The sequence below is a fragment of the Megascapheus bottae genome, chromosome 3 (assembly GCF_031878675.1).
Source record: "Megascapheus bottae isolate mThoBot1 chromosome 3, mThoBot2.hap1, whole genome shotgun sequence".
NCBI lineage: Eukaryota > Metazoa > Chordata > Mammalia > Rodentia > Geomyidae > Megascapheus > Megascapheus bottae.
In genome coordinates, this window is record NC_143511.1 from 75,721,456 (window position 1) to 75,737,510 (window position 16,055).

At 43.8% G+C, this 16,055-nt stretch overlaps 1 protein-coding gene and 1 long non-coding RNA gene across 9 annotated transcripts in view; one reads left to right on the plus strand and one right to left on the minus strand.

Annotated features, from left to right (window-relative positions):
- Positions 1–16,055, minus strand: part of Astn2 (astrotactin 2) — an 854,736-nt gene that overhangs the window by 234,412 nt on the left and 604,269 nt on the right. For all 8 annotated transcript variants that reach the window (XM_090330513.1, XM_090330512.1, XM_090330508.1 and 5 more), the window contains 2 exons: positions 4,923–5,047; positions 552–656 (listed from right to left, as the gene is read on the minus strand). In XM_090330513.1, coding sequence (XP_090186639.1) covers positions 552–656; positions 4,923–5,047 — 230 coding nt within the window. The remainder of the gene's footprint in view (positions 1–551; positions 657–4,922; positions 5,048–16,055) is intronic.
- Positions 1–16,055, plus strand: part of LOC150065839 (uncharacterized) — an 88,094-nt gene that overhangs the window by 35,906 nt on the left and 36,133 nt on the right. The gene's annotated exons all lie outside the window — the stretch shown is intronic.

Here is a 16,055-nt window from a genome sequence, read left to right on the forward strand (position 1 = left end):
AAGAACGGAAGTGGTGGCAAAGAATCATTTGGTCTATGATGCCTAAGCAAGGAGAAGTAGGTGAAGGAATCTCGAGGCTCAAAACCACTGTCATGAGAAAAGGTGCCCCATTTTGGGAAAGACAAACTGACCCTATGGTCAGGTGAGGGGGGAATGGCTATGGAGGATGGAGGGGGAGGCTATGAGCTGTCCAAGAGAGGACATAGGGATTAGTGCCAAGAAGAGTTTACCACTCAGCTGCCTCATATCCTTCCAGGATGCAAACAGAATTTACAGTGTTGTTTTATCTATCTTTCCTTGTCTGTCTGTCTGTCTGTCTGTCATTCCACCACCTACATCCAGGAAGCTGACTCTTCAACTGGGACACGGGCTTTCCTATTCTTGAGCTGTCCTCACCATAACATAATCCATGTCACTGCCAGATTGGTGAATCTCTGCTCTCCTTTGAAACTCCTTCCTTTCCTTGGCAAGCCCTGGCTGGCTTGGCACATACCCCAGAGTCACTCCCCATCCCCTGGGCTGTCCTCACGTCCCCGGACAATGGTCCTCACCGGCCGAGAGAGTAATGGTGCTCAACTTCACACGGTAGAGATTGCTCCTCACACGCCAGTGCTGCACCATGGGGTAACCCATAGCTTCATCGTACCTGACATCTCCTGGAGGGAGAAATAACACAAAGGTGTGAACCTAGAACTGGACATACTTCATTCCACAATGGCCACCCCAGCAGCTCTAGGCTTGGGGTGGTGGATGGTCGCCTCTTCCAAGTCAGCAGAGGCTTGTGTCTGTGTAGAGGCTTTCATTAGAGTCTACCATTTTATCTGGATCCTACCTCCTTGTCTTTTTTTCTCCGCCATCCCCCTACTATTTCTCTTTTAAGCTTTCCCCTTTACCTAAAAGGTAAGAACAATCTTGCTTATGTTCCAACTAAGCCCTGCTAGAGCCCATTTGTTATGTAAAACACATGTGTACCCATCTGGAAGTTTCCATTTCAAGTAAGAGTGAGAAGTGGTAGCTCTACAAATTGCAATGTGTAAGTATCAGCCACTTAAATACACAAATAGGCATTTTAAGACGGTAATAAAGGTGCTGTGTAAACTTATCTGAATCCTTTTCACACAGATGGATCAGTGGAACACAGGTTCCATGGAACACATTCTAGAAAACACATTGTATAAACAACAACAGCAAAATAAAGAAACCACCACAAAATGTTTTGTAAGTGGTTAATGCTGGGTAGTAGATGTATGAAAAATTCTTAAATTCTTACTTTCTGATTTATATCTATTTTCATTAAGAAAAATTCTTTAAGCTTTGCAATTGTTAGCTATTTTTTTATATTCAGGATGATGCTTTTGAAAAGAAATTCTTGTCACGTCAGCAGTTGTTATTATTATTGTTGTTATGAATCCATGCTTGTGCCTCTGCAAATAACAAGCACATTTCCTATCTTCTCTCATCTCCTGGTGAGGAGGCACTTAGAGCTATTCGATACCAAGATTAAAATGAGACTCTCACTGGAACAAATGGTTTCTTCCTGGACATTACTGTAGTATTAAAGTTGTTCATTACTGTCAGCTTTTTTCCTTCTTGCTTTTCAGGAATAAAATAATTTTTAGAGGCTTTCGTCTTAAAGGAAAAATATTCATGATCTCCAAAGACATGTCCACTGGAGCAAGGCTCTTTGGTTATAAATATGTTCTTCTTGTTTATCGGTTCTTTTTCCTGCCCTTCCTTTGCAGAGGCTGGGGACAAAAGGAGAACAGTTGGAAGGGGAGAGTGTGGGGGGATTCAATGGTGGTTCTAACTTAGGGCAGAGAAAATGGTATAAACATTAACATCTATAACTACCTGATTAGCTGTCAGGTAGCTTCTGCCCCATCTACCACTGCTTATCTATGTTCTCTGCTGTATGGTTGGGGCATTACTGACCAATACCCTATCTCCAAAAAAGGGAGGCTAGGTGTGTGTGTGTGAAAGGTATTAGGGCTTAGGGCCTGGGCACTATTCTTGAGCTTTTGGCTCAAGGGTGGCACTCTATCATTAGTCATATCTCCACTTCCAGCCTTTTGTTGGTTAATAGGAGATATAAAAAACACATAGTTTTTTTTTTCTGCTCCAAACCTCCATTCTCAGATCCCAGCTTCCCAAATAGCTAGGATTATAGGCATGAGCCACTGGTGGTTGGCTGATTGGACATTTTGGTGTACATTATTATGGTAACTCTTTCAGTTGATGGAATAATGCCAAGCCTGGAGAACTATGTTCTTTATAAAAATCTGCTTTCTGTGCCCTTCACTATAGCTCTGGATCTCCCCTCATAAATGGTCAGCAGCTACCTTATGCTTCTTTACATCTCTCAGATTGCCTAGACTCAAGCCTGAAACACACATAGCCTGTTCAGATTATTCCCACTGCCTAGAACAGAATATAGAACAAAGCCTGTATATTGAAGGGTTTCAAAAATTAACTCTTGATTGGCAGTCACATTTTTCCCTTCTTCATCATAAACCCATCCCTGATCTTACACCATTCCTGACTACATCAAGCTATACTCTAGTCCAGATCTCCACCTGGGGAGGTTGGGGTGGAATAGAGTTCTGAGGTAGGGATATTTTTTTCATTGTTAATTAAGTTAAAAAAAATAAACCAAAACAGTGCAGCAAATATTTTTTACCAGAAAATTTTCAAATATCCCTGTGCCATGCATCTATAAATATTAGCCCTTGGAAGATGGAGGCAGGAAAATGATGAATTTGAGGTAAGCTTTGGCTTCAGAGAGAGTCCCTGTCTCAAAAACAACAGATTCCTGAGTTAAAACAAGTGATCATATCATTTTGTAACATCACCTGAATTATAATAAACCAAACATTATTTATATATATATTCTCTACTTCTCATTATAAGCTGGAAAAATAATTGTTTATAGTCTGTTTATTAGACTTAGGAACTGAGGCTCAACGAGGAAAACTGCCCAAGAATATATGATCAATGATTGGTCCAAAGTACTTTCCATCAGAGCACGGTACCTCTCCATTGATCATGAACCCATCTGTTCTCAGGGGTGATGAACTCCCCACCATTAAGGGCATCCAAAGAGAGACAGTTACTCACTGTCTCCACTGGGCATAGTGGAGGCCTGACTCCTGCATAAGGAGGATCCAACTAGATACCCTTTATATTTCATGTCAGGTTGGAATTTCTATGATCTGATGAAAAAAGAAACCAAGGAGCGCCTAGACGTTTTACAGAACATTTTAACATCTATGACTTCACTAGATTTACATCCTTTTACAAGTTAGACCAGTCAGAGTGGTAATAGAAGACAGGGGACAGAGGGTGAAGTATCTGCATTGGAGTTGAAGGTCATCTCAATTTAACTCTGATAACATCTATAACCGACTCATGTTGCCTTCAAGGAATATATGAACTTAACTGGCTATAGAAGCATAATGCCCTTGCAGGATTCCCATGGGTTTGTGCATACATCATTTGTTCCTGTAGGAGGCCTTCACCCATGTGGGTTCACTACTCAGTTTTCTGTTTTACATCACAGGCTTAAGGAAGTCTGACAATTTGTATGAGGCCTCCCCAGAGCTTGTGAAGTGACGGTGGGCGGGGGGGGGTCTTTCTCTCTACATGAGAGAGGTGCAATCTCCCATGGGGTGGAGAGGGGTGGCTATTATCCTCCTCTTGTAATGGATACCACCTAAGTACTCAATGGCAAAGCTACAGCCAAGGCCCACACGTGTCAGGAAATATGTAACTCCTCCTCACTCCAAAAAAAGGAATAGGAGATAAAGTGAGAGAAAAATAAATAAATAGAACAAAAGAAGACTAGAAAGGCATCTAGTGATGAGGGCCAGGAATCTAAAGATTTATCAATACCTACAAAATACACCTCTCCTGTAAGAGGACAGGGAGGTTTGGTGGGGAATGGGAGGGGTGACAGAGGTATAGACAAGTTCTAGACACAGCATATGTGCTATGTGATGTTGGGCTAGTCTTCACCTCTCTGAGTCTACATTTCATACCTGTAATGTATATCCTAATGTGCCCAGGTCTGTAATCCTAGCTACTCAGGAAGCTGAGATCTGAGGATTGGGATTCTAAGCAAGCCTGAGCAGGAAAATCTGTAAGACTCTTATCTCTTATAAACTACTCTGAAAAAGCTGGAAGTGGACTATGTTTCGAATGGTAGGGCACTAGCCTTGAGCAAAAAAGCTCAGGGATAGTGTCTGAGCACAGAATTCAAGCACCAGGACTGGCAAAAAAAAAAAAGCCCTCTTGATAAGTGGTTTGGTACCCACACATAAACAAACTGTAATTCAAGTACTTTCAAGTAGGAAACACTCTTTGTTGGAGAGCTCACTACTTTAGAATGATTTTAACTCAAACCAAGAAAAAAAAGGCACTGAAGGTGAAAAAATAAAAAAAAGAATAAAAATTCAGAAAATTTTCAAGATGGTGAAAATGTCTGCTATCTGCATAAGGAGTCAAGCTCTTACTGGAAAAGGTTGACATGTGTTCTTGTTCCTCAGTGAAAACTCTCATTTTACCCTAGTCATAGGAAGAACTGAAGAGATGAACTTAGGATTTGAGCTCTTCCTTGGCTTATTTTGTTCAAGGTTGGTTGGTGCTCTACCACTTGAATCACAGTTCACTTCCAGATGTTTTTGCTGATCAAGGAGAGATAAGAGTCTTACACTTTTTTTTTAAACCTAGGCTACCTTTGAACCTCAATCCTTAGATCTCAGCCTTCTGAATAGCCAGCATTCTTAACATGAGCCACAGGGGCCTTGATGGATGGGAAGGTGTGGTTAGGGCCATCTTGGATTTGCCAAAGCCTAATGTATATTTACATGGTGACCAGGTGTGTGGTCAGGGAGCCAGCCTAGAAAGGTCTGGAATGTATGTCTTACCAGTGAGCAGCTGGAGGTCTGGGAGGGGCTCGGAGAGGACCCCCCGACACTGCTCCTCCACTGGCAGCGGGATCACTAGCAGCCCATCAGCCAACTGGGGGAAATCTTTGATGAAGTTGTTCTCCCTGTGAAGAGGAGCAGAGACACAGCCTAATGGAGGAAGTGAAGATGGGAGCCAAGGTCACAGGACAGAGGTAGGTATCTTACAGATGGAATGGACCCGCAGCCAGGATGTTCTGCCATGGGTTTTCCAGTTTCCCAGATTCCAGCTCTACAGTGCTAAGGAAAGGCTGAGGAACCAAGCAGGCTGGAGGTTCCAAGCGGAGTTCAACTATTTATTGATGGTATGATCTCCAGCCACTTGTGTGTTTCCTTAGCACCTCAATTTATTCCTCTACACAGTGAGGCTTAGACCTCAGAGCTGTTGTATACACTTCATGAGATCAAGCTTCCAATTATTTAAGCCATTCTTAGGTGCTCCATCAACTCAATATTCAGCTGCTAACTGTCCCCTAGCATCATCAGAGACAATGACAAACCCAGACAAGGTTGAACTGAAGGAAGTCTCAAAACAAACACGGCTGTGTTGCTAATGTGAAAAGGACTTTATAAGCACCTTCATTCACACTCCTCACTTTACGAGTGGGGAAACCCAGAGGACTATATCATGAGCAAAATGTATGTATGGTGTGTCTAGTAGTATTAGAATTTGATCTCAGTGCCTCACACTTTCTTGGCTTGAGTGAAGGCAACAGAAAAACCTAAGAGACAATGTTTAGGTCCTGAGTTCAAGCCCCAGTACTGGCACCAAAAGAAGAAGAAGAAGAAGAAGAAGAAGAAGAAGAAGAAGAAGAAGAAGAAGAAGAAGAAGAAGAAGAAGAAGAAGAAGAAGAAGGAAGAGGAAGAGGAAGAAGAAGAAGAAGAAGAAGAAGAAGAAGAAGAAGAGGAGGAGGAGGAAGAAGAAGAATAATAATTTGAAGATAAGTGACAATGAAATTCTGTGTTTGGATTTATGTACAGGATTTGAATCCAGGTCAAACCGAGCCATGAAATGATTGAGTAGGGGAGTACAGGTATTTGATAGGGAATTTCTAGGTCTACCATCTAAGCATGCTGTTTTGTGTGTGACTCAGGTATGCCTGAGTCTATGGTTGCTTGCGATCACACAACAGGATAGTTGTGAGATCATCTCGGGGTCTATCCAGAATGAACCTTTTAGGGTTTGCAAATCTGGAATCAAAGCTCAGTAACATGAATAGAAAACAGAGCCTTACGCTGGTGTAGCCCTAGCCAGCTTCTAAGGCACTGTTTCCTCATGCTCTTTTGCAAATATTGCTGCTGTGGCTGCTACAGTTGTTTTCTCAAAAAGTGCAGTGGAATGGAGTTGTCCCAGTCCTAGATGACAGGTATGTCCTGAGCATGTCCCCAGGGACAGACTGGATTTACTCCCCTGTCCTCTCCACTTTCCTAGCCTAGTGAGGAAGACACAAACCTACCTACCACGTGGAGCAGCGAGCAGGACCTGCTATCAGGAATCCTGGATGCTGCTGTGCAGAGTGCCTTCCTGGCGACACCCCAAGCAAGGATGAGCTTTCTGTATAGGAGGGACCAAGGATGAGAGGTGCTGGCTCTGAATACTTAGCCCCAGTACTGTCCACTCTGCAAAGCACATGCATCTCAATTTCCTCAAGCTTCTCAGCCTACGGTTGTAAAGTACTGAAAAGAATGTGCTTTATTAACATCACCACATGTACCAGGCACATGGTGTTTTCAGTGTTAAGATCTTTAGACATGCAAAATCACAAGCACAATGTTTTTCAATTCCTTAACCAGTTATAAAATACATTAATATATAATCTATATTACCTGGAAAGTCCCAAGCAATCTGGCTGAAGAGCTCCTACTCTTTAGCAGTGCTCAGGTTCAGGGTAGTTACAGCCCTGCCCAGGACCGACCCAGCTGGGAGAGCTGGAAGGGAGGGCTACAGTAGCTCTGAGAGAAGGAGGCCACAGCAGAGTACAACCTGATGGCACACAAGGGATGGTCTCAATATGGCCTCCCCAAATTTCATGGCAATGCCCTAAAATGGGCATTGCTCTATTCCTCTACTTAAACAGACAGAGGGAAGCTCTGTGAGTCGTGGGGTTTTTTTGGGGGGAGGGCTTAGGCAGGGTCTTTTTGTACTTTATCCCCTGAGGGGATGGTGAGGAAGTTGTTTGCATTTCAAATCCTCTCTGGAATTTTTTTTTTTTCCCCTATAACTGCAGTAGAAGGAAACAGGGTCACCTCTCTTCTCCAGTGACCAACTCCAATCCCCGTGCCTTTTGGCCAAGTCAGCCTTACCTCTGTAGGAAAATATGACTCTGAATGGACAATGGGAGGAATGTCAGGACAACTGCAAGAGGCAGGGGAGCTCTTGCCTCAAGGTACCCTCTAGATGATGTGTTTTCCTCTGAGCTTCCAGGAAGCATAAAGTGACTTGAGGAGGCTCAGAAGGAAAGAGAGGATGGAAAGGAGGAAGTTAGCCTACCAGGGTGGAAAGCTGGGAGAGATGGAGGCAGGTCAGCATGAATGATTAAGACAGGAACAGTGTTTCGCTACTGGGTGGCCTTGCAGCTGTCTGGAAATTGGCCATAATCCTGTACGGCCTCTGCCAGCAGAGGGCGCGCAGGGCCTTTACATCCGTCAAGCAATTCATGAAGGGGGGGAAAAATTAGAAACAAAACATGCATGGGAAAAACAGACACTGGGAAAGTTTCACTGGATAGAGAACCTCAGAAGATACCCAGATAGTAGAGAATCCTATATCTGTGAAGGTGACAAGAAACTGATGGGTGTTGGCTTAAAGTCAGGCAGTCAGATATTGGATTCTGATTCTCAGATACAATATTGTATGCGTGTGTGTGTGTGTGTGTGTGTGTGTGTGTGTGTGTTATCACAGTGCATGCAAATTAGCAACAGGGCCACAATTTGTTTATATAAACACCTCTCAAAGTATGTCTATGAAAACAAATACATTACAGGAACTTGTTAAACTTTTTTTTTTTAATGCACAACAAGAATCACTTATTTAACTGAAACTTCATCAAAAATTTAAGGCAGTAGATCCTGGGCTCTGCAACTCTGGGAATGAGAGGTGTTATTTGTTCCACAAATACATTAAATTCATGAGCTGTTCTGGACACGAGGAGCAGACGGGTGGGAAATCAACAAGTGCCTCCATTTATGAAAATCGGGACCCGGTCACCCTGTCACTGTGTATAAGAAAGACCCTTCACCATGGATCCCCGTGTATTCCTACTCCGGCTGTGCATCCTACTGTGTTCCCTAGCTAGCACCACCAAGTACCCTAAAGTCCTCTTACAAAGCATGCTTCTGGTCCCACTCAGTCTCCACCTAGTACAAACCGCTGGCTCTAGGAAACTTTTCCACACTCTGAACCTGAACAATTCTTATTCCTTATTCTGACTCCATAGCACTTAATGGTCTTTGAAAAACCTTCCCCAGTTAATCTATCTATCTATCTATCTATCTATCTATCTATCTATCTATCTATCTAGAGAGAGGGAGAAGGGTTACATTATATTCACCACATAGAGGGTGCATTACTTCACATACATTGGTAAGCTTTCTCATGTCTTGGTCCCCATTTCCTTCCCCCCAACACTACCCCCATCTTGTTTTCCTCCCTTCCCTATCCCATTTCAAATAACCAAATATGCATATATCCAATATATCAGATAACAATTCCCCAGTTAATTCTGTTCCACATTCTCTTAGGAGTTTGCTCTTCTGGGGAAACATTTATAGTTTCAACCCTTGGACCTATTCAAGGACCTTGTTTGACGCCTATTTCTCCCACTGGACTGTAAGTTCTTTGTAAACTAAAAATCTGACCAGCTAAAGTACCACAGCTTCCCCAGGACCTGCCTATGAGTGCAAATAAGTAAAAGTCAGAAAGAAGCAGGTGCTCTGTGAACCTCTGTAGAAGACATGAAGGGAAGGTGGAGACCTGGAGATAGATCTTTGGATACAAAGCTTTCTGATGTTTTGCCACAGGGTCCCAGAATACTTCAGGGCTTGAAAGATGCTGAAGATTTGGGTCTTAAATTCCAGCTCTTCTCCAACGAGTTTCAAAATATTACTCTCTTCCTCTAAATTCCCTGGCTGTACAGTACATAGATACCCTGGTCCTCCCTTTTCCCAGGAACATTAGAGAGAACTTTCCAGGGAATGCACCATTAATGAGCACCAGATAGGGAAAGGTGGTCCTTCCCAAACAAAGATGAGTCTGGTCTCATGTGGGCATTGGCATGGAGGTGCAGGGCAGGGATGGGGATGGGATGGGCAAGTTGTGCCAGCAATGAAAAACAGAAAGGGGAACTGCTAAATACATGGGGATAAAAGGCATTATACAGAACACGTGGCAGGTAACATGTTGCCCGTTTTGGAGTCTCTTGTCCCATAGAGCCTCAGGGATTTCCCACATAAGCACTTCTCCCCAGAATGCTCTGGGTGCCGACTCAATCAGATACTATATAATATATATATATATAGCACCAGGATGGTATTTACACAAGCCACCAAGCAATTAGCACAAAGTTCAAAGGAGGAGACATTGGACAAGCCCCATACTATAAAAAAAAGCACCCTCTGAGGGGATTCCACTGGACTCTTTTAGCTGCTTTCCTTTTTATATAAACGTTAATATCCACTTCTTCCTATGGCATCAACTCAGGTCCACTCCCCCCCCAACCATGGAAGAAATTCTTCCTCTCACTTTTCTCCCATGCACCTTGTTTGTAACTAGTTACCCAAAGAAGCAGAATCTGGTGATGGAAAGTCATAGGCTTAGATGGTCTATGGGAATGCATCGGAATACTGCCCAGTGAAGGATACTTGCTTACATTCTACATGTCTTAAGAGATTTCATCTGGAAAATGAAGGTCATGATTGTAGCTTCAAGGAATTGTAAGGAGGAATTACTTGCCTTTTTAATAATACTCGCTCCCCCCCCCCAAATCCTACATTGCGTTCTGTATCTTTTCAATAGTCTCAAAGAGTCCAGTCCAGTAACTGGCTTGCAGTATACCCCATCTACCAAACCATATATCAACAGAGCTTCCAAAGTCACCTGCATCTCACCTCTATGTGATTCAAATGCTGCAGAATACATCCTCCAGGAATGCAAACACTATGTCTCTCCAGCCATGGTAACAAGCCATACTGACAGGCAAGGGTCTGACTCTTCCTCTCCTCACTCTTCTTTTCCAGGCCCTTTCCTCTCTCCCCCACTCCCTCCCCACTTTTAAGAATATGTCTAAGAGTTTTGGATACATTAATACACAGCAGCCAGCATGCCAGAGCCATCACCCCTCAGTTCTGGAGAAATTAGCATTTAAATTGAGGTATTTCAGGGAGGTAAATCACCTCAGAGCCAGCCAGAGCTGTCAGCCTTTTCTTACTTGGGAGACTAGAATCTAGCTCAAATGTGGATGTTTGCAGCAAGGGACTCCAGGCTCTGCCTATCTTTTGCTTTTCACAGGCTGCCCTGTAGTTTCCAGAAAGGGTCACACTCAACTCCTAATGCCCACGAGGCTGGGTGCCTGCTGTGTCCCACCTCTCACCTTCCAGTCAAGTGACAGCAGTGCATTTTCCTGATATCTGATGTCCTCTCATCTCTGCCTTGTGTGCCTATAAAAATGGAGGAAGCCACCCCCGCTTTGGGAGAGGGGAATTGAGGGATGATAATGGAGCTGAACCCAGGTTTAGCAGCACTGGGCAAGATTTTACAGCTCTTCTTACAGGTGCTGGGATCCTAATAGTCATGATTTAAATTGATGACAACGCTGGCTTTGGCCACATCCACCCTACTGTTTACTTCTCATTTCTTTTCTTTTAGTTCATTTTCCTCTCCTTCCTTCTTCCCTCCCTCCCTCCTTCCTTCCCTCCCTCCCTCCCTTCCTCCCTCATCCCTCCCTCTCTCCCTTACTCCCTTTCTCCCTCCCTCCTTCCCTCCCTTCCTTCTTTTTTCTGCCAGTATTAGGGCTTGAACTCAGGGCCTTCTATTTTCACTTGGCTTTTTCACTGAAGGCTGACATTCTACTACTTGAGGCACAGTTCCATTTCTGGCTTCTGCTGGTAAACTATAGATAAGAGTCGCATAGATTTTTCTTCCCAGGCTGGCTTTGAAGTACAATCCTCAGATCTCAGCCTTCTGAGTATAGCTAGGATTACAAGTCTACCTAGGATTACAAGGGCTCCTAGCATAGTTTATTTGGTGTTAAGATAATGTACTCATAGGAAGCAGAGACTGATTTCCAGCTTATAATCATCCTACCTCAGCTTCTTGAGTGCTGGAATTCCAGGCACACACTATGTGATATGTCTCAGTGCTTGACTATAGTTTAAGTTCTCAGCTTAGGCCCTGAAGACAGAGTCACTCTTTTATTCACTCATCAGTCCTTTCAACAAGTTTTACTTGTGTGGGAGAGGCATTGGAAATATGATTTTTTTAAAAAGCCATACTTCATAAATGTCTTCTGGTTAGAGGCTGATACACAAATGCTTTTTACACACACGTGTTTAAGTACAGAAAGGGAAATGTTAAGATGAAAACATTGTGATGAAGCACTTTCCATTCCTTAGGAATCATATTTGACCCCAGTATCCCCCACACCAAACCAATGGAATCCAGGTCATCCCATTGGTAGAAGAGCAGATCCCACCTAGAAAAGAAGCTCTACCAGCTTAGCTGATGTGTCTCCAGTCAGCCAGTATTGAGTGAAGAAGGCTCCTTAAAAAAAAATAGGGGCTGGGCGTTTGGCCTAGTGGTACAGTGCTTGCCTAGCATGCACTGTGGTTGGATTCCTCAGTACCACATACATAGAAAAAGCCAGAAGCTGAGGCTCAAGTGTAGAGCTCTAGCCTTGAGAAAGCCCAAGGACAGTGTTCAGGCCCTGAGCTCAAGCCCAGGAATGGCAATATATGCATAGACAGGGCAGTAATGACCTTAGAGAGTTCCCACCAGACAGGAAAAATTACCACTGGGATTGTGGGAGAGACAGGTCAAGAGGTCAAGATTTCAGAATCAGTTTTTTAAAAAATGTGTTTTTTGTGGGTCATGGGGCTTGAATTCTGGGCCTGGGCATTGTCATTGAGCTCTTCAGTTCAAGGCTGCCACCCTACCCCTGAGTCTAGGGGTTGTCCCTGAGCTTTTCAGCTCTAGGTTACCCCTCTGCCCTTGAGTCACAGCCCCACTTCTTTTCTAGAGATTAACAGGAGATAAGAGTCTCAAGTTCTTTAGTACCCAGGCTGGCTTTGAACCTCAAACCTCAGATTTCAGCCTCCTGAGTAGCTAGCATTGCAGGCGTGAGCTACCATACCCGGCAAAGAGTCAGGGTCTTGACTCTTGACAACAACCCTCTTCTATCCTTTTGGAAAAGAACTTTCTTTGGAATGCATCTCAAGTATATAAGGGTAGTGTTTAACACACAAAGGGTTTGAGGGAGTTCTTGGGGCAGATAAGCAGGGATAATGAAGGGGAGCCAGCTTATAGCTTAGAGAATTTGTAGATCATTCAGTAAGTCACCCGACACTGTCACAGTATGCTCACCAAGTTCTCTATCAGCAAGGATAGCCATACCTTGAGAGAGGCCCGTGTACAGGCCTATGTAAAAGCTCCAACAAGGAAATGCATGGAGAATTACAGCAAGGATCCGTAAGGCCACATTTGGCCCAAAGCCTTTCTCCTGTCAACATCTTCTCTCCATTCTGAGATCAAATGGCGGCATATAAAAACTATCTTGTAAGAGGGACATAGGACCTGGGGATTCCACTTTGAATGGATTTGTAACCCTAGATAGAATGTTTATTTCCATAATTAACAACTGGAAATACTTTCTTTTTTTTTGCTACCAGTAGAATGGAAACTCAAAGAATGAATATGTCTGTGGAAGAAATTCAAAACCACAGAGATTTATATAGTGGGTTATACTTGGCTGTATGGACAGATTGGTTCAGGTTAGAGGGACAAAGTTAAGGATTTACAAGCAAATTTTAGTTCTCAAAGGAGTTCAGGGAAAGAACACTCCAGAAGGCTTCCTGGAGGAGCTGAGTTTTGATAGATTTGAGGGATAATCTGAGAGAAGACAAAAGAGATAGGGGTAGAGGAGGATACATAGAAAAATATGGGGAAAACCAAATGCATGTGCACACGTGCCTGCGTGTATGCGTGTGTGTGTGTGTGTGTGTGTGTGTGTGTGTGTGTGTGTGTGTGTGTATGAGAGAGAGAGAGAGAGAGAGAGAGAGAGAGAGAGAGAGAGAGAGAGAGAGAGAGAAAGAGACAGACAGAGACAGAGACAGACAGACAGACAGATAGACAGAGACAGACCTAGAGGCATAGAGACAGAGACAGAGAAGCATACATATAGAGAAATACATATAGATACTCACACATATATCTCATAAGACACACTCTGAAAATTGAATGGAGATAAAATTTGGAATACTAAAGCACTGAGTGAAAAACAAGGACACTGCTATGGAAGAGAAGTAGGTGATCAGATCTTAGGAGTCTTTGAAGTAATGTTCCAGAATGTGGTTTTATTCTGAAGGAAGGAGACCCATTCTAACACATTCAGCAGAGGGGAAAAAAAAGCCGATTGGAGCCTTAGGAAGACTGTCTACGAACATGGAGAATTGACTGAAAAAACACAAGTCTGGAAGAAGAAAGATCAGTTTTAACACTGAACAGTAACCCACATAAGAATGATGGAGGAACTGCGTAGCAGAATACACAGAGGCCTGGATTTAACGAATCTGCAGTTCCATCACCATCTGCATGTAAATAGGGAGTGGAGAGAAGAATCCTGAAAGCCAAGGGGAAGCTCTGAGGCTCAGGGCATCAAGTCCAGGGTCCTGAGCTGATCTGCGTTCCAAATCTCCCTGTAGTAAACACCAGAGCCTTCTACACATGCCCCAAATTCCTTGACTGTGGCCAAGGAGCAGAGCAGTGAGCACTGGCCCACCATGGAAGTCCTCAGCCACTTTCTGTCTAGGTCATCAGTCCATCTGAGTTAGCTGTTACTGGAAAGCTCAAAGGGATGGTCAGGTTTCAAGCAAGCATCCCAACCCCTGGGGCATTTTGTACAAGTTCATCTACCACCCAGATGGAGGCTCCTGGGGATTCCATTCGCCAGAACTACCTCCTCTCAGGTTGCTGCAGCAACCAAGGCTGCACAATTACTTCATTGGTTGTGCAGTGACCCACACAGATGGAGTCATTCTAATCCTAGCCAAAGAGCCCTGGAATTATTAAGGACTGTTTCTTCCATTTGATGGGGGTCGGGGAGAGGGGGCAAGAAAGGGGACACAGAAATGACTGAAGAGGGGGCCGGGAGTTTGGCCTAGTGGTTAAAGTGCTTGCCTAGCATGCATGAAGACCCGGGTTCGATTCCTTAGTACCACATACATAGAAAAAAGCTGAAAGTGGTGCTGAGGCTCAAGTGGTAGAGCTCTAGCCTTGAGAAAGTCCAAGGACAGTGTTCAGACCCTGAGCTCAAGCCCAGGACTGGCAAAAAAAAAAAAAAGAAAGAAAAAAAGAAATGACTAAAGAGCTTTCAAAACTTGTTTGTGGAGTCAGGACTGATACCCAGGCCATAATTTTGATTCCAATCAACACCTACTATATCTCTTGCATGTTGTCAAGTGTTAGTTAAGAATAGAACTTCAGCTTCCTGGCAGGTGAAGTTGTTTGAACTAGGCGCCATTTTGTGCTAGCCCTGGGGCTTGAGCTCGGGGTCTAGGCACTGTCCCTGAGATTTTTTTTTTTCTCTCTCAATGTTAGCATTCTACCGCTTAAGCCACAGTTCCACTTCTGGATTTTGGGGTAGTTAATTACAGATTCAATGTCTTTGAACTTTCCTGCCCATCAGGCTGGGTTCAAGGCTTGATCTTTAGATCTCAGCCTGCTGAGTAACTAGGATAACTGGAGTGCCTGGTTTTAGGAATGTCTTTAAAGCGAGGGCTGGGGCTTCATTCATCCTTGCTATCAGCCAAGAGTCTTCATGGGAGTAGTGTCCTCTCCCCCAGAAAGCTGTCCCTGAGCCCTTTCCTTCGTTTACAGTGCTCAGTCTGGCTCTGATGTTAGGATCACCACACTGTGCCATCTCTCCACAGCCTGATGTGGTGGTTATTATCTGTGCCTGCATGTCTCCTTTCTCTAGAATTTGTGGTTTTCCACTGTAGAGGGCTTTGTTTGGCTGGCTCCTGTCTGAGTCCTGCTTCTCCACACAGTGCGACAAAATCCAGAAGAGACACAACACGTAAGAGCAGTGTGCTAGGGTGGAGGCTACCATCACTTCTCATAGACCTTACTACGATGTTTGCACTTAGCCTTGTCTCCTCCAGTTTGTTAACTGTTAGGCGAACAGAGCGATTTCCCAAGATGTGATCCTAACTCAGCAACATCATCAGACTCATGCCTTAGGGCTCTATGCCTGCCATTACAAATCACCACAAATTTTTTAGTGCCTTCCAACAACATAAACTTGTAGTTTTAGAGCTTTGTGGATCAGAAGTCTGACGGATTTCTAGTTTAAAAATCAAAGTATCAGCAAGACTATGGGTTGGGTTCTCACCACCTTCTCCTCCCAACTTTAGTGGGAAATCAATTTCCTGGCAATCTCCAGCTCCTTGAGGCTGCCATACTGTCTGGCTTCTTTTTCCTTTACTTTCAAAGCTCATCAAGACAAATCAAATCTTACATTCTCTACCTCCTTCTTCCATTTTCAGGATACTCCTGAATTTCTTCCCTCAGTAGAACTTTGTCCTGACTTCTCCTTTTATGTGGCATTGAATTCCCCTTTTCTGTATTTCCACAATGCTTATTCGGCCCCACTCCTCTGGCACCAGTTGCACAAGACTTGTTTTTCCCAGGTGCCTCCTGTTTCCCTCACTGTATGGAGAGTTCAAGGACCATGGCTGTCATATTCAAGCTGTGCATTCAGCCCTGACACAGTGGCTGATACACACACATGGGCCTATATAATGTCTTACTCAGTAAGTGAATGAATTTCCTTAGTGTAGGAAAGATAATCCATTTAGCTGTGGCCCAACCATCTCCCTCCCACA